Raw genomic sequence first — 18,743 nt, 5'->3', positions numbered from 1 at the left:
ATTGCTAATCATCATCATTAAATTGTCCGTTTAAGTAAATATAACCAAAATTTTAATATTTTTGAGGTCCACAGTCAATTGTAATAGTCAACTTAGAAGTAAGTTGATAAAGATAACTATGTGCAACTTTTCTGTCTCTACTCAATGCTTTAACGCATAAACTCTTATTGTATTTTTTGATACAAGTTTGAACTCTAGTCGAAGAATATTCAAACATGTCCTGAAAAGTTCACTTTCAACCATGTTAAATGGATAAGTGTTGCCCAGAACATAACCCAAAAGGGCGGGCGGGGTGTTGAATTGGATTTTTGAATTCTTTAAATTTTTCTAGAAAATACTTAATGATTTATGTTATCTTTCAATCTGCTTGCAAGTTAGATAGGATAATGCAATTAAGCACAAGACAAGCATTAGAAACACACAATATTTATAGAGGTTTGGATTTAAAAGCCTATGTCCTCTCTCTTCAAGACCATGCTTGAAGGTTTCACTAAGGTGTTTGAGAACCCTAGCTTTTGGTAGGAGCTAGAACCTTTACAATCCCTTGCAAATGCAAGAACACTAATTCAAAACTAGGCAATAAGCCCTCACATTAATGGTGAGTAAATGCAACCAATACAACCGACTTATGGAGCTTGATCAATCTTAAGTACAAAAAAGAAAGTGATCTTATGCTCAATCAATGCTTCAGCACACCAGCAGTTGAGGCAATCACTCCTTTACTTGTGAGAATTGAATGCCTGTAAGTGCTTTGAATGCTGGATCTACTTGACCCCTTTAAAGACACTCAGGCCTTCTAATTGTTGGAGGGATCATTTCTCATGAAATTCAAAATTCAAACTCTGCTGAAGTGGTCCTTTTTCAACTTGAGAGAAATCTTCAACTTTGCAGGAACATAGCTCATAGATATTCAGACAATCTGATTAGTGTTTTAGGTCAACAGAGGGGTTAAAAACAGACCAAAACTAATTAATCTAATCAACAAAGGGAAATGAACAGGCCTGAAGACAATTCAGTGGTACAGTCTGCTAAAATTTATTTCAGTGAAAAGACCCAGTGAATCAGAAGGACTTTCAGGTTTGTCTGCCAAACCAAATCAGGAAACTTTTGTTTTGACTATAATAAATCATACAAGAATATCAAGAGTGAAAAATGAATGTTCTTCGTCTTCCTTCATTGATCTGTAGGTTGACATATATATACACAAAATATCCTAAAAACTCTCCTAAAATACATTAACAGATTACAACAAATTTAATAGCAATATGTTACAGATTAGAATGAATTTGAACTTGGATTCCCTCATCCGTTTTGAAAACTACTTCATCCTTTCTTTCCTTTATCCTCTTAGTTTGAACTTCTCCAATCTTTTCTCATAACAACCTCATCTCCTTATCTACTCGTTCTAGCTTGGAATCATTTTTTTCTTCTTTATCTTCTCCAGCACTTCCCCTTAAGTTAGTGAATAGATATCCATCATTTCCAGCTTGCCTCTAATTATTTCAAATCCTTTTTTCTGCATTGCCTTAGTAAGAATGTCAGTCTCTTGAAACTCGGTAGGAACATCAGTAACATTAGAAAGACTTATATCTCCACTCTCGATCTCTTGTTTGACAAAATGTTGGTCAATTCTCACATGTGTTATCTGGTCATGTTGTACCGCATTATTTACAATACTTATTGCCAACTTGCTATCACTATAGAGCATTTTTGGAGAGGATATAGGTATGTTTAGATCCTTCATCATTTTTTCCAACCAAATAACCTCACACATGCCTTGAGCAATGGTTCTATATTCTGCTTTTGCGCTGCAACGAGCCACTACAAGTTGCTTCTTACTTCTCCATGTGACCAAGTTACCCCATAGTTTAATACAATATCCTAATGTAGATTTGCTATCCTCAATGGATCCAGCCCAATCTGCATCTACATATCCACCAATTCGCCTGTCTTGGCTCTTTTTAAATAACAGTTTGTGTTCTAAAATGCGCTAGGCTCTAATCAGGCACCAGACTGGGGCCCAACGCCTAGGCGACGCCTAGGAAAAATGCTTTTTTTGTTTGTATTTTTAGATAAATCAAAGTTGGAAAGGAAAATAAAATAATGAAATTAAGTATGAGAAAACAAACTGTTAAATTAGTTCTAGGTTCAAGAAGGCAGAAGTAACAATAATGCAACATAAACCATATTCGAAGAATCTAACTATCTAATTGAACTTCTTCATCTCCATATTCTTCCAACACACGATCTTCATCGGACTCAAAATCAAATTCATTGATTTCTTGCTCATCTTCTTCTTCTGATTGAAAATCATCTTCACGAAGCTTTCTCACCCTAGAACTTTTTTGAGGTTGAAGCATCTCGTCTGCACTAGATGCTTCACCAACCACTTCCCAAGTAAGCCTCGTACCAAGCTCAACTTCTTCATCATCTCCTCCATCAACGATCCATCCTTGTGCATTACTAGCATCACTAGCAAGTAGCACATCAGCATTCATTTCCTTCTCCCTTTTTTGCTTGTTCATCAATTTCGCATTAAATTGGATATAGACTAGATTGTTCAATCGATTCACATCCAGTCTACTTCTTTTCTTTGTATGTATCTACATAAATAAAAAAAAAACAATATCAATATAAATGATAAGTGGATAAGGATAACTAATTGATACTAAATAAATATAATTCATAGAGATAATGAAATTAAAATATTAAAAACGTTTTAAAATATACACTAATCCCTTCAAAAGTGCTCAATTTCTTTCACAACCAGATGAACTAGTGGTTAACGAGAGAATCCTTCTCACCATTCGTTGCAAGTTTGGAGTTTGATTTCCGTAAGTTATCCACCATTTAACTACATAGGTCAAACAAGTATAAAGTAAACAAATTTATACACTGATACACAATAGAAAGGATTAAAGGAATTTTATACCTGGATTATAATTGTCATCATTTTTTGCACATCCTTGAGTTGCCCACAATTTTCCAAAAGCTCCCTCTTTACAAGTATACTTTGGCAACTCAGCATTTATAACATAGATTTGCAATTCACCATCATAAAACATCGCCACACAGTTAAAAAACTCATCCATCACTTCATGATCAAGTTGTATATCCATATCCTTGAAAAAGTAGTAGGGATTCAAAAGGTAAGCTGCAAAATGTAGTGGACTATCTAGCCTATCTTTCACCCTTACTTCAATAATCTCCATAACAGGCTAATAGTTCTTCTCAAGATTATTTAGGGCCTCCTTAATATATTCCTTTGCTTGCTTAATCTCTCCACATAAAAGCCCATAAATGGCTTTCTATTTGCATCAACAATTCGAAACACCTTCACCAAAGGTGCAAAAACTTTAAGGCATACAGTCACACCATTCCAAAAAGCAATGCTCATCACAGTAGCATAGGTTGCTTTCCCTTTAACACTCTTCGGCCATTTGCACTTCTCTCATTTAGAGCTGGTAAACATTGTCCTTATTTGGGCTTTTTCTCCATCAAACTCTGCAAAGTAAAAAAAGATAAGTGAATCTAGTGACTTGGTCTCACTATATCCCTTCTTCGTAAATGACTTCATTAAGGACAAGGTCTTATGGTGTGCATAAATGAAGATCATCACACTCTTGGCCTAATCAATGACTTTCTTATACCTCACCAGTTTTCCAATACTTTCAAGCATCAAATTGATGGTGTGAGTAGCACATGAGGTCCAAAAGATATTTGGCCTCTTCACCTTCAACAATTTTTCCACTCCCATATTGTTGGCAGGATTGTCGGTTACTACTTGGATGACATTTGGTGGCCCAATTTGCTCACTGCACTTGTCCACATACTCAAAGATGAGTTCACTTGTATATGCTTCATCTGAAGACTCTTTGGAACAAAGAAAAGCAGCACTCACGTTAGAATTAACACACAGGTTCATGATGCTCCTCCTTTTTCTGTCTGTCCAAACATCTGTCATAATGGAGCACCCATTTCGTGTCCACTCTTCTTCATGCTTCTTCAATATCTCTTTTTTTCTATCAACTTCTCCCTTTAATAATGGTTCCCTCAACTAGTATTGACTAGGAGGTTTGAAGCCCGACCCAAATTGACCAACTGCCTCAACAAACAATTTGAAGCTATTATAATCAATAGCATTGAAAGGTATACTGGCTTTGTACACCCATCTAGCACAATATTCATGAACAGACTGTGTTCTCTCTTTAAAGAGTGCTTTGCTGATATTTTGCTTCTTTTGCATCATTCCTGGACTTAAACAAGTTTCAGGGTTGATGGAGCTTGCAAACTTAACCCAGGGCTAAAGAGTATGGAGCGTTTTTCTGCTCCCTAACTCTTGGAATTCATCTTCATCATCCCTTTCCCCCTTTTCAGAGATATTAACAGAGGATCTCATCAAATCTTCCTCCTCCTTGTTCTTCTTCTTACTCTTTGCCTCGGCAATAACATTCTTGCATTTGGCTTGATCATCTGGAGAAGATTTTGGACATGCAGAAACATTTCTAGAAATGTGGCTGAAGTGTTCTTTTACTCTGTAAAACCTCCTGACATAATTTTACCATACAACTTGCATTTAACTTTATCCATATTCTTTGGATCAATTAATATTCCATACTCTCATCCAACATCATTTGACTTCCTTTTAAGAAATGAGGAGGCCTTGGACGATGCTCTAGTACTCCTAGTCCCATCCGACATCATTTGACTTTCTTTTTTCTTCTTCTTTTTTTTTTTCCTGAGTAATTTACATTGAATTAAAATAGACAACTAGCTAACAACTTTATGAAACATTAACATAAATTATTAAGTTTAGGGTTTAGACTTTGTGAAACACAGCTTATAGGCGTTACAAACAATAGAATCAAACAAGAAATCCAGCATTGTCAGTTGCTTTTTGTTGCTGCAACAGCCAAGTAGAAATTTTTTTGTACCGGAAGAAGAAGAAATGCAAACCTAGATGATGGCCATACGTACTGGAGGAAGAAGAGCGAGAACTGACAGGGAGAGAACAATGAAGAGATGAATGGCGGTGGCGGCGAGAGAGAGAGAGAGAGACACGATGAGATCGGCGACGATAACAAGTCCACCAGAGACGCCCCAGGCGACACTTGACAAGAGAGAGAACGGGAAAGCAATGAGAGAGAGAAAAGTAAAGGGGAAATATTGAAAGGGAAAGAGAAAAGGAAATGGAAAGGGGGAATACCGATCCAGGCGACTAGGCGGCCTAGGCGGTGCGCAACCTAGCCGGCGAGGCGACTAGTCACCGCCTAGGTCGCTTAGGAGCCAATTGGGCCCGATTAATCGGGCCCGACGCTTAGGGGTGTCGATTTGCACTTAATCACAGCGATCAGGGGTCGCCTAGGCCATGTTTTAGAACACTGATAACAGTCCTTTCCCGGGTGTTCCCTTGAGATACCCAAAGATGTGGTGTGCTGCCTCAAGCTGTCTTTTTATAGGCAATTGCATGAATTAACTAATTATACTTGCATATGCAATGTTAGGATGAGTGAAGATAAGTAGATTAGTTTTCCCACTAGGCGTTGGTTTCTTCCCTTATCCACTTGGTATTCACTTTGTTGTCTTCTTTATTCTTTCAATTGGGTTCTAGCGGAGTTCTAGTAGGTTTACACCCATGTTTACCTGTTTCCTTTAGCAAATCTAACGTGTACTTCCTTTGGGATATGAAAATTCCTTCTTTGCTTTTAGCCACTCCCATTCCAAGAAAATATCTCAATTTACCTAACTCTTTTACTTCAAATACACTCCTTAGTTGCTTCTTGAGATTCACAATTTCTTGGCTGTTATCCCTTGTGATAATAATATCATCCACATACACAATGAGGATTGTTCTTCTTCCATTTGCTTTAAGTTTTGTGAATAGGGTATGGTTTGCATGCCCTTGCTTGTATCTAAGGTTGTTTAGAGTATTACTAAACCGTTTGAACCATGCCCTAGGGGACTGCTTAAGGCCATATAATTGACTTCTTTAGTTTACATACCTTTCCCTTTGTATCCTTCGTCTTAAAGCCAGGTGGTATCCTCATATAAATCTCTTCTTCTAGTTCACCATTCAAGAAAGCATTCTTGATATTCAGCTAGTGTAATTTCAAATCCAAATTGACAGTTAATGAAATTAACACTCGGATAGAATTTAGCTTGGCTACCGGGGCAAAAGTCTATTCATAGTCAAGTTCTTGAGTTTGTGTGAACTCTTGGGCTACTAGTCTGTCATGTCCCTAGGAGGATTAGAAGGATAATATTGGATAGAGATATAATAAAATGGGTAATATTGTAATAGGCTCATATTAGTTTATTAGGAGATATTTGGTTGTTTGTTAGGAGCACATGGGTGCTGTTAGAAATTAGTTAAGGGGCTACCTATGCCTATAAAAAGGCCATTGTAAGAGAAGATTGATATGCTGAAATTGATTAAATGAATATCTGATTCTCTCTCATTTTCTCTCTACTTCTCTCCCTCATTTCTCTCTACATCTTTCTCCCATTTCTGTCCAAATATCCCTCTTAATTTTCTCCCTAATTCTCTTCAATCTCCCCCTCCAATTCTTCTTTGTTCTTCCCCAATTCCTCTTCTAACCCATCACGAACCCTAGGTTCGTGACAAATGGTATCAGAGCAGTCAATCCTTGGCTGTGAATTTGATTCCAGTTGATTGAAACGCCCAGACGAGCAGAGCCTTACCATCCTCGGCTGTGATTCTGTTGCAGCCCTGATTTGAAGGCGAATCCAATTGGGGCTCGGGAGTGTGCTGCTCATTTGGATCGGAAGGTGATTCCCACCAGAGCCAATCGTTCTTCGGTTGTAAATTCAATCGTTCTTGTAAGAGAGTTGGTCGATTTGGTCGGCTGTAATTTCCGTCGTCGATTCATAGCAGAGCCCATCATCGATCAGAACAGAGGAGCGTTCGCGATTGGAGTGGGTTGATAAGCGAGCATACTTTAGGCGTCGTGAACAGACAACGCTCGCTGTTGGTGAGAAAGTTCGTCGAAGACGGTTGGGTGAGACAAAGGCGCTGATTCTAGCGAGAAAGGAAGGCGTGAAGTGGAAGCGAGTGGGGGTAGTCGTTGAATCTCAGCAAACGCACACAGAGCTTGGGTAATCTTGAATCCACTGTAATCTTGTGTGGAGAGCGATCACTGCAAGAGGCGACGGCTCGCGGCTAAGACTCCAATCTTGTCCAGAATTGAAGGCGAGCAAGCCAGGAGGATTCGCGATTGGAGCTTGTGGTCGGTGAGGGTTGCGACTGTCCAAAGCGAGCGGAGTCCGTCACAGGTGAAGCGGACGGCCCAGAGAGTTGCGACCAAACCGAAAGTCTAGTCCGACCAGACCGATAAGCTTCCTGTAGGCGCGGCTGGGTGTTGCAGTTTTAATTGGAATTCCGACTGGAGTTTTCCGGGTGTTGCCTCTTTGATCGGAAGGCACTGTGTGTGCTCGATTTGGGGTTGCCTTCTGAATCGTGTTGGTGAACCGTGCTTTCCTCCTTGATCGGAAGGAGATTCCAACCATTCTGGAAAGCCAGCTCAGAACATAACCAAGGGAAGTAAGCTGGATCCATCACTGGCCATAAGCTGAAGCGGATTCGAGACCAAGCGATTGTTGAATCTGCAGCAATTGCGAGCAGTGGCAGCAAAGAGTCAGAGATGGTGGTGTTCGACGGTGCTTTCGAAGACCCTAGAGCAGTTCCAGTTGATCAGAACTTGCAGGCGCATTAAACCTCCTTGATTTCGACGGAGGAATTCTTGGCTAATTGGCCTTGAGGCAGTTGATTACCCAACAGATCTGGCGATCCTCAATTGCTGTGATTCTTATTGTGATTTTCTGCTGAGAGTCAGATGCTTTAGGAGACTCTAAGAGGCGATCGCAATTGGGCTGGGAGCCTTGGAGGGTGATTGGGTTGAGAAGAACTGCCATTAATTTCTATAGGGGCGACTAGGCTAATTTTTTCCGACAGTGCCTTCGGTGAGCAAGGAAGGCTGTTGATTAAGAATCAGTTGCAAGTGGAGAAGCTAAGCAAAGTTCGGAGTTGCTGGGAGTGGATTTTTGAAGGCGAATTTGGATGGGTGACTCTAGAATCTGGGCTGTGACTTGCGGCTCTCCTTTGCGGTAATTACGATCCGACTCCATTAAGGTAGATTTTGGCTGTAAATTTTTGGGTCAAAGTGGAAAGGCAAAGAGGAGTGGGTGCCCGACTCTTGAGTTGCAATTGAGGTGAGACTAGGAACTGCTACAACATGCAAAACAGAAGCATGTATATAACTCCCATTCCTTGGCTGTTGAAGTATGTTGTTGCTGAAAAATCGGCCATGGGTAGCAGTGCATATCTGAGACCATTGGAGTCTCAGTTGCAGTAGGAGAATTCTTCCTTTTCAGTAGGAATGAAGCATCAATGGCAGCCAAAGAAGGCTGCATTTTCAGTTGACCAGCAGCATCAAACATGGGGAAAGGAGTTTGAGAATGAGGCTAGCCGAAGGGACAAAGGAACCAGCAGTGGGTTTGATGAAGAATGCAAGGAATTGGGTCGAATGTTTCGCGAGAAGTTGCAAGAGTTTGCAATGATACTATCTAAGGAGTATTATTACAGTTTTCCCGCCGAATACTTTGATGACTATCATGGAAGTTTTAATAAGGAGGAGTTCCTTAAAATGGAGAAGCCGAAGGAGAAGACAAGAAGGTGGGAAACTGATTTATCATCGACTTCCGAGTATGCGCTTGGCTACTTTGAATTAGGCAGCAATATCAAGAAGGATGTTGGCAGCATCAGAGATGATATTGATGATGGATTACATCCTTTGAAGGGAACTTGTAATGAACAAATTGATAGGGTAGCCAATGCAGAGGGATCATTTGATATTGCTGAAAAAGAAGTCCAAATAGAGGGGAATTGCAGCCAACAAAAGGGAAAAGATGTTGCTGATTGGGAGGAGAAAAATGTCGAGAGTTTGGCTGGAAAGAACAAGTCTCATTCCATTATGTTCGTTGTTACTACAGCTGGCCGATTAGAATTTTTGTCACCCTTGTTGAAGGGAGGATTGAAGACCGGAATTGATGTTGCAGCCCAGCAGGTTGTAAGTGGTGCCATGCAAGGAATTAATGGTACAATGTTTGCTTATGGTGTTACTAGCAGTGGGAAGACTCATACCATTCATGGAGAGCAAAAGTCACCTGAGATCCTTCCATTGGCAGTGAAAGATATCTTCAAAATTTCTCCAGCAAAGCTGTGGAAGAAAAGGAAAAAGGGAGCATATTGGAAGCTGTGAAGGATTGGCATGTCTTGGGGACAAGACATGTTTCAAGGCGGGGAAATTGTCATGTCCCTAGGAGGATTGGAAGGATAATATTGGATAGAGATATAATAAAAGGGGTAATATTGTAATAGGCTCATATTAGTTTGTTAGGAGATATTTGGTTGTTTGTTAGGAGCACATGGGTGCTGTTAGAAATTAGTTAAGGGGCTACCTATGCCTATAAAAAGGCCATTGTAAGAGAAGATTGATATGCTGAAATTGATTAAATGAATATCTAATTCTCTCTCATTTTCTATCTACTTCTCTTCCTCATTTCTCTCTACATCTTTCTCCCATTTCTGTCCAAATATCCCTCTTAATTTTTCCCTAATTCTCTTCAATCTCCCCCTCCAATTCTTCTTTGTTCTTCCCCAATTCCTCTTCTAACCCATCACGAACCCTAGGTTCGTGACAAAGTCTAGCCTTATACCTGTCAATGCTCCCATTTGACTTGTACTTTACTATAAATACTCTTGCTGCCTACAATTTTTTTGTCATTAAGTAGTCTCACAATTTCCCAAGTGCCATTGGTTTCTAAGGCCTGCATCTCATCTATAACTGCTGCCTTCCATTTTTCATCCTGTAGCGCATGATATATATCTCTAGGAATCTCAATATCATCAATGCTAACAGTAAAAGCCTTGAACTGAGGTGATAGGTTTGAATACCCCAAATAATTAGAAATAGGGTGTTTGGTACATGATCTCACCCATTTCCTTAGTGCTATTGGGATATCTACGTCATCAAATTCTGTAGATTCCAACCTATGCACAACACTAGCATCAATGTTGTTAAAGGCCCAAGGCGCACTAAGGCGCAAAGGGTCTTGGAGCTTGAGGCGCAAGGTGAGGCGCGCGCCTGGTAGGTGCAAGGCTCATGCTGACTAAGAAGAAAGAAAAATATACTTCTTAATTGAATAATAAGTCATAAAATAGATCCTAATCACATATCAACATTTATGTTATCAAAAAATTCAAGAATTCAACATATATTAAATAAATCACAACATAAACATACTTCATGACAGCATAAGAAAGAAGAAGAAGAAGCAGAGGAAGAGAAGAAGAAGAAGAAGAAGAAGCAGGCTAGCAGTAGCAGCAGCGTAAGAAGAAGAAGAAGAAGAAGAAGAAGAAGAAGAAGTTTAGCAGCAGCGGAAGAAGAAAAAGAAGAAGAAGAAGAAGAAGAAGAAGAAGGAGGAGGATAGCAGAAGAAGAAGAAGGAGGAGCAGGAGGATAGCAACAACATAAGAAGCAGCCGTGTAAGAAGAAGGATAGCAGCAACGTAAGATTAAAACATGCTGAAAAATGTTTTCACAAGACACAACCATTGTTTTTCTTTCTCAAGCATCAACAATGGACGTAGGAAGCAACAAGGAAGAAGTCAAGAAAAATTGTTTTTCTCAAATAATAGCTGGGAATATGGAAAAACAATGGTTGATGCTTGAGAAAGGAGACATCACAAGACACAATAAATCGCCAGGTAGAAGGGCCATAACACTTATATCCTTGCTGAGTAGGAGAATAGTCAACAAATATGCATTTGAGAGCTTTAGGTTCAAGTTTGGATTGAGAAGGTTGGTATTTGTGCATAAAGGCTGTGCATCCAAAAACCTTCGAGGAAAGGGAATTCAGGACTCGAGTATGATGAGGATAGAAGTCAAGAAAAACACTTAAGGGAGTTCTGGATGCAAAAACCTTAGAGGGAAGTTGATTAATGAGATATGAGGCTGTGAGAATTGCTTCTCCCTAGTAGGAATTAGGCACTGAATTAGTGAACATGATAGCCCTAGCAATCTCAAGGAGAAGGCCTTTTTTTCTTTCTACCACCCCATTTTTTTGAGGATTGTAAGGGCATGAGCTTTGGTGAATGATGCCATGCTTAGTTAGATAATGATTGAATTCATTGGAAAATATTCCCGGCCATTATTTGAACGAAAAACATGGATGGAGGATTGAAAAATATTTCTTACCATTTGATGAAACCTTTTGAAGATAATATAGGCTTTAGATTTGTTTTACATTTAGAACACCCAACTAACTCTTGTATGGTCATCTATGAATGTGATGAACCAACGAGTATTAGTTAAGTTAGGAGTCCTTGCTAGTCCCCAAATGTCACTATGGACCAAATAGAATGGCTTTGAAGCCTTATAGATATGAGTTGGATGTGAACTATTGGTTTGTTTAGCAAGGATACATTGTTCACAATGAAAAGAATTGCTCCCTTTTATTAATGAAAAGATAAGGATACAAAAATTTAAGATAATTAAAGCTAAGATGCCCTAAATGTTGGTGCCATAACATGACTTCAAAATCTAAAATAGTAGACAAGGAGGATTGAATGTGTGATCTAGATCCAAGAGAATGACCTAAGCCTTGAGATATGATAGAGACCCCCTTTTTCCTTAGCACTACTAATCATCTTCCTCGAAAATAAGTCCTGAAATTCACAATAAGACGGAAAAAATGTTACCAAACACCTCCTGTCTCTAGTTAGCTTGCTTACTGATAACAGGTTACATTTCAAATTTGGCACATATAATACTGATTTTAGAATTAATCCTACCATAAAAGTTGTCCCTTTTCCTTGAGACATAGATGTTGTACCATCAACCATGGAGATGGTTATACCCTGATCATAGGGTTCATAGGCTGACAACACCTTAAGTGAACCGGTCATGTGATCCGAAACACCTATATCTATTATCCAAACAGAATTTATGAGATATTAGGGAGTATCTAGATATACCTTCGTTTGGCCAAAGATACTACCGGATTAGGATTATCTATGGCCTTAGATTTGATCACCTTGGTCTGGCTTAACAACTACTGTAATACTTCCAACTGATTTACCAAGAAGGTCAGATTAGTTGGTTTTCCAACTTCAACCTCTACCACATAAGCAGATTGATTCACCTTCCTTTGGTTTTTTGGCTTCCAATTTGCTAGTTTTCCATTGATTTTCCAGTAAGTACCCCTTGTATGGTATGGTTTATTATAATGGTCACACCACTGTTGATCTTTCTGGGACTCTCCTCTAGATGTGTTAGGTGTTTTCATCCTAGAAGTAACCAGGGCTGATGCTTGTGAGCATACATCATTATTGGAAGACCTTGATGAAGTTAACATCACCTTCTTCCTACTCTCTTCTCAGCTAACTTATGCAAAAGCTTCCCTTATAGATGGGAAAGGCTTAGTTCCAAATAATCTGCCTCTAACTTCATCTAGATCATAATTGAGGCCGTGTAGGAAGTCAAACACTCTCTCATTTTTTATCATCTTGTTATACTTTCTTTCATCTTCAGAACACTCCTAAGTGATTTCATAGATTAGGTCCATCTCCTGCCACAACTCTATTAGAGTATTGTAATATTCAGTAACAAAATTAGTACCTTGCCTTGTCGTTCGAATAGTAGATTGAATATGAAAACATTGAGCAGTGTTCTCTATGTAAGAGTATATTTTTTGTACAGCTTCCCAAATCTCCTTGGTTATCTTGTAGAACGGGTAAGTTCTTCCAATCTTTGGTTCCATGGAATTAACTAACCAGGCCATGACAATAGAATTCTCTGTCTCCCAAATGCCATAGGTTGGTGGTTCTGTGTTAGGCTTTGGAACTGCTCCTGTCAAATAACCAACTTTTCCTTTTCCCCTAACAACCAGTAAAACTTATTGGGACCATTCTCTAAAGTTGGTTCCATTCAGTTTATGTTGAGTAATCTGGAGGGAATGATTGTCAAGAGCCATTGAAACAAATGGAACTTGTGTATTTCTAGTTGGAAGAGGGATGGTGGTAGACATCTCACTAGCTGATTTAGTTCCAGTCATTATGTGTACCTAAAGGATTCTGCAATTCGTAGGAAAGGAGGAAACATCTGCCACAAGAACGTGGCTCTGATACCATGAAAAATGAATGTTCTTCCTCTTCCTTCATTGATTCGTAGGTTAACATGTATATACACAAAATATCCTAAAAACTCTACTAAAATACAGGAACAAATTACAACAAATTTAAATAGCAATATATTACATATTAGAATGAATTTGAACTTGGATTCCCTCATCCATTTTGAAAACTGCTTCATCCTTTCTTTCCTTTATCCTCTTAGTTTGAACTTCTCCAATCTTTTCTCATAACAACCTCATCTCCTTATCTATTCATTCACAACTTGGAACCATTTTTTTTCTTTTTTTTATTCTCCAACAAAGAGAAATAAGATCAGAGTATATGAAAGACAAATATAGATAAAATAGTGAAAAGTGAGCTTTGACTGATTTTTGGGACCAAAAACATTGTAGAAAATATCTACTTCATAGACTATTTATAAGGATCTGACAAAGTTTGTTTGACTAAACTAGCTTTGAGGATAGTCATAATTCATTCTAGGAAAACATTGGTCGACCAAAGTGATACTTTGGTCGACTAAACTTGAAGCGATAAAATGATGTGAACACACTAGCTCACTTTGGTTGACCATAAGGACCACTTTGGTCGAACACATTGTAAAGAAATGAGCAAAGCTTTTTGTTGAACTTTGATCAATCAAAGGACTACATGTGTTTGACCAAACTTGTCATTTGTGAGGATGTATTTACTGCCTAGCTTTGGTTGACCACTTCACCAATTTGGTTGGCCAGACTCCTTTAAAAAGGTTGTTTTTATCAGAAAAGCATACTTTAAATTTAACTTTTGAAAATACTTTGATAAAATGAAATGAATATTTGATTTTCCCAAAAACCACTTAAACATTTATTAATTTAAGAAACATAATTATTTTTGTGATCATCAAAATACTAATTGTACCTTTGAGGTAAACAATAAGTATGTTTAATAACTATACCAGCAAAATCAACCTAACTTCCGTGTTGATCAAACTTAAAAGTTTGAACAATGCCCTAGTCTCTATGAGACTCTTGGTGACCTTTAACATTAGCGTTTGTTGGACTTAGTATTTAAGAGACTTCATTGGGCATCTACTCATATGATTGTGCAAGTTGCTAATTTCTTCATGACTCTGTCTCACATATTTTATAGTGTTTACAACTTATTCTTTTGGTCCTTTAAATTTGACATACTTCTGATGTCAATCTTCCCTTCTTAGCTGTTGACGATGGAGAATCATTCACTTAATTTGCAGCCTCTTTCTCTTTTTCTCCATTTGGTGCAAGCATCTTTCCAATGATGAAGTATATCGAAAGCCTGAAAAGAATAATATTGAAATAGTAATAAAGAAACTATTAAAAACTATTTTGAGAAGCAAACAAAGGGTTTTCTAGGTAGGTACTCGAGAAATAAATAATTTGGCTCACTCATTCATAACACAATTTGAATAGTGATGTAGAAAAATTATCCTAGATCTAATTAGAGGGAGGGAGGGTGCTTTACCTTTCCATAGGTTGTGCCTAATTTTACCACCGAGAAGGAAAAGTGTATGTGTTTAGACTGTTAGATTATTAAGGCTAGTTGTTAAGAAAGTTTGTTTTTATCTCTTGTTGAATAAGTCTAGCTATGGTTGTTACATAGTTAGAGATATATTAGGGATCAGATTGGTTGCTTTTTTATCTTCCTATTTTTCTGCTGATTAGGAGGAAGTAGTTGTTATTTTTTACTATTTAAATCATTGTAGAACTTGAACTTCCGATCAAAGAAAGATTCTATATTCAAGTTGTTTTTCTTTGAAAATTTCCTTTCATAGACTAGTTAAAGCCTGATCTTATTCTTTTAATCCATATTCGATAATCAGATAGTTGCTATTTTTATTGTTAATTATGTACATATTTGTTTATTATAAATAAATATGATTATGTTAATATTCTATATAGATAATTAATATTTGTTCAATTTATGATTATATCAAGTATACAAATACATTGTCCTCTAAAAAAAGTATAAAAATGTAGTCATATTTGCTTTGGCAGTTATGGATTATTGGGTTTGGATCATAATCAGGTGAATGGATCTGAATCACAATCAATATCCAATAAAATGGATTAGAAACTGATCATATTCAGATTAAAATCTAATCCATTTGATGGCCATGGCTGCGGTAGGATCTTACAATTCTTGATCTGATCCTACAATTTCATCCAGAAGTCTCAAGACCCCTTCACCCACTCTATTTAGGATCCTGATTTTAACAACCATGCTAGTTGGTTCACAATCATGCATAATTTATGAAATCCTTCCATGGTTTAGTTTGATAAACATATGAAAAGTGTGGACAAGAAACTTAGTTTTGAGTTATTTCCTAGCCCTTGTTTGTTGATGAGATTAATGCCGCCTCCTTGGTTCTGAATTTTTCCTAATGAATATCCCATTTCAGTATGATTGCAGCGCAGCAGATATAAATCCAATTGGAAGTATTAGTAAGCAGGATCTTCGCAGATTTCTGCGTTGGGCTGCTAGTCATCTTGGTTACACATCTTTAGCAGAAATTGAAGCAGCTCCCCCCACTGCTGAATTGGAGCCAATACGGTCCAACTACAGCCAGGTATATCATCTAGCACATTTCTGTATTGTATATTTTCTGTCAAAACTTCTTGGTTGAAAGATAACAAAATTCGCAAACCTTTAATTCCTAATTTTTCCAACTATGTTTTTTCGCTCCCAAGTGAAGTAATGCCTTGTAGATATTATTTCTCTTTGCTTATTCTTTCCCTGAGTTGAGTTAATAAATTTAGTTTTGCTTGATTTCTTTCAGTTCCCAAACTTTTGGCAAATAAACTTCCCTTGTTTTAAGATATCTCATTACTTTATGAGCTTCTTTGGACCTCCTCTCTAACGTTTGATTTTCAAGGTCCCTGTGGTATTTATTTTTCTGTGTATGAACAGCCAAGGTTTCTCTTCATTTTTTTTTTCCTCTCATTTTTTTTAAGGTCGGGGTTCCAAGGATCATCAGTTAGATGCAGTGAACGTATATATTGTACTTAGTGCAGTTAGGAGACTAGTGTTTTTTTTTTTTTTTTGGGGGGGGGGGGGGGGGGGAGGTGAATGTTTATTCAATTTCCACTTTTTGCCTCCCAAAAGTTGAAGATGAGCCATGTTCTTACAATTGATTAATCATGTCCTTTCAAGTTTATTATAGTGCTGCATTTGATTTATAATAGCTTCATCTGGATTGATTTTTTCATGTTGAAGCATCCAGAATTTCTCTCAAGTTCATAGCATTGTTAGTTATCATCTTCAAACCAAAAAAGTTCTAGCTAGAGCTGTGTTCATCTAATTCTGATGCCACATTCTTTGTGAATAGCTGGATGAAGTGGATATGGGAATGACATATGAAGAACTTTCAGTTTATGGAAGAATGCGAAAGATTTTCCGCTGCGGGCCTGTATCCATGTTCAAGGTTTGTGTTGAATATCCTATTATCACTAGAGCAAGCCCCATCCATTAACAGTGGAGACTGATCATTCTACTTTGTCATAGAAGCATAGCCTATTGATCTGGATAGATTAATTGCACAAAAGAAAATGACCAACATGGATGGATCTGTCCAAGATTTAATCAGTATTCCAGTATCTAAACTTACAATCAAACTTAAGGTTTCCATGGATATTAAATCCAGCAGACAACTTGCAGCAAAGAGCATAATGCAAGACCACATTGGGACCTGCATGAAAAGTCAAACAATAAAATATGAGATACGTTAGTGAGTCATGACAGTCGCTTCATCAATCCATTTATCTGAACATCGTCTAACTGCCTTATAGTTTTAGAAAGAAAACATGGCTATAAACCTTTTTGTGATATAATGAGAAGTATGCCAACACTGAATATGTTTCTGACAATGTGGTATACTTAGCATTTCGTCATAGTGTTAATTAGATTCTTTTCTGATTTGCTTCATGTTGACAAACTTAGGAGGTTTATTTGTGAAATGCTAAGTAACACTATGACAAAGAAAGCATGCAGATTTATATAAGCTACCTTGCATGACATTGACATCACTCCAAGGATATTTTACCATTCTAATGTTATCGTGCACTCATTTTCTTTTATCTGTTATCATCTTTTCTTTCAGAATCTCTGCTATAAGTGGGGTGGAAGATTGAGTCCATCAGAGGTGGCTGACAAAGTGAAACACTTCTTCAAATACTATGCCATAAATAGACACAAAATGACTGTGTTGACACCCTCCTACCATGCCGAGGTATCATGATATGTCCAACTGGAAATTTCTGGGATTGAACTTTCATATGTCCATTTAATACCGAAGCTCATACCCCTCTTGTTTCATGTAGAGTTATTCGCCTGATGACAACCGGTTTGATCTTCGCCAATTTCTGTACAATGCAAGATGGCCATACCAATTTCGCAAGATCGATGACCTTGTTTGTGATTTTGATGGTGGAAAACCCGATCTTACAAAATCAAAGAACCTGGAAAATTCTGACTCTGCAGCACATGTTGGCATAGGAGTTGTTGCTGCAGGCTCAGGTGATCCAAAAGCTGGACTATAATGCTGAATACATGGCTGCCTGCTTGATGTTGAGCTCTTTAAGTGGAAATAAATCTTGTTAGTCATTCTTACTAACGATTTCTCAAAATTATACCCCCATATCTTGTCATTTACAATTATGGCTTTGTATAATGATCCCAATAGAAGTACGAAAAGTAACTCTGAAACATCCTGAATTGGAGATGGTGTAGTAGAAGAGATGAAAACCTGATGTTTAAATAGTTACACTTGTTTGGTTCATTTATACGATGAAGTCCCATAGTGAATGCATGGGAGAGTTTCAGGAAGGGTGTGTTCGTCCCAGTGGGAAGTTTTGTGATAGCTAGAAATATGTCACTAAATCCATTGAAATAATAACAAACATAACCTCAAACCTGTTGTTAAATTGTAAAATATGTTGAACTTGATGTTTTTGATGACAACTTATGTGATAAAATTTGCCCCTAAATATGACCTTTGAATTTGTTTTCCTTTTATTTTGTTCATATCATATGCAGGGGACCTTCCATGGGAAAATCTATTGCAAAATTATTTACTGGTCTTGATTATTGGCAAGGTAGTAGGTCTGTGGTGGGTTAGGGTCATTAGCATTAGCCAATACAGGAGTGGCCAAACTAATGCTTTATGAAGTCAATTTTCAGCTATTGCGATGTGATCATCCAACATAGATCTCTCTTGACTACATAATTAGGCCATTGACTTACTACTTCTAGTAACCTTAATTATCTTTAACACTTTCACTTTATGTCATGATTACGTTTGGGCACAAACAAAATTTTCGCACAAAAATTCAATTAATCATATATCATAATTTCCACTATGGAGGAATTAAATTGCATTTCCAAACTTCACCAAGAGTTTGAGACATATTTGAAAAAAAAAAAGGAATGAGAAGGTTTCTGTTTGTTTTCTTATTACTAGATATGCCATGGGTGGATTTTTGAGTACAAAGATGTGACAGATTTTGAATCTAGTGGACA

The 18,743-nt window shown here is 37.7% G+C and overlaps 1 protein-coding gene across 3 annotated transcripts in view; it reads left to right on the top strand.

The window, feature by feature from the left end:
• The window catches only part of LOC127813053 (glutamine-dependent NAD(+) synthetase), an 80,158-nt gene that overhangs the window by 10,957 nt on the left and 50,458 nt on the right, over positions 1–18,743 (top strand). Inside the window, exons 11-14 of one of the 3 annotated variants that reach the window (XM_052353763.1) lie at positions 15,628–15,795; positions 16,555–16,650; positions 17,326–17,454; positions 17,546–17,741. In XM_052353763.1, the coding sequence (XP_052209723.1) occupies positions 15,628–15,795; positions 16,555–16,650; positions 17,326–17,454; positions 17,546–17,741 (589 nt within the window). The remainder of the gene's footprint in view (positions 1–15,627; positions 15,796–16,554; positions 16,651–17,325; positions 17,455–17,545; positions 17,742–18,743) is intronic. The other 2 variants (XM_052353765.1, XM_052353766.1) reach the window with 2 other exon arrangements.

This window comes from Diospyros lotus, chromosome 11 (genome assembly GCF_014633365.1).
Source record: "Diospyros lotus cultivar Yz01 chromosome 11, ASM1463336v1, whole genome shotgun sequence".
In the NCBI taxonomy this organism is placed as follows: Eukaryota; Viridiplantae; Streptophyta; class Magnoliopsida; order Ericales; family Ebenaceae; genus Diospyros; species Diospyros lotus.
Note: the sequence above shows the minus strand (reverse complement) of the source record. Positions and strands in the feature narration are given on the sequence as shown.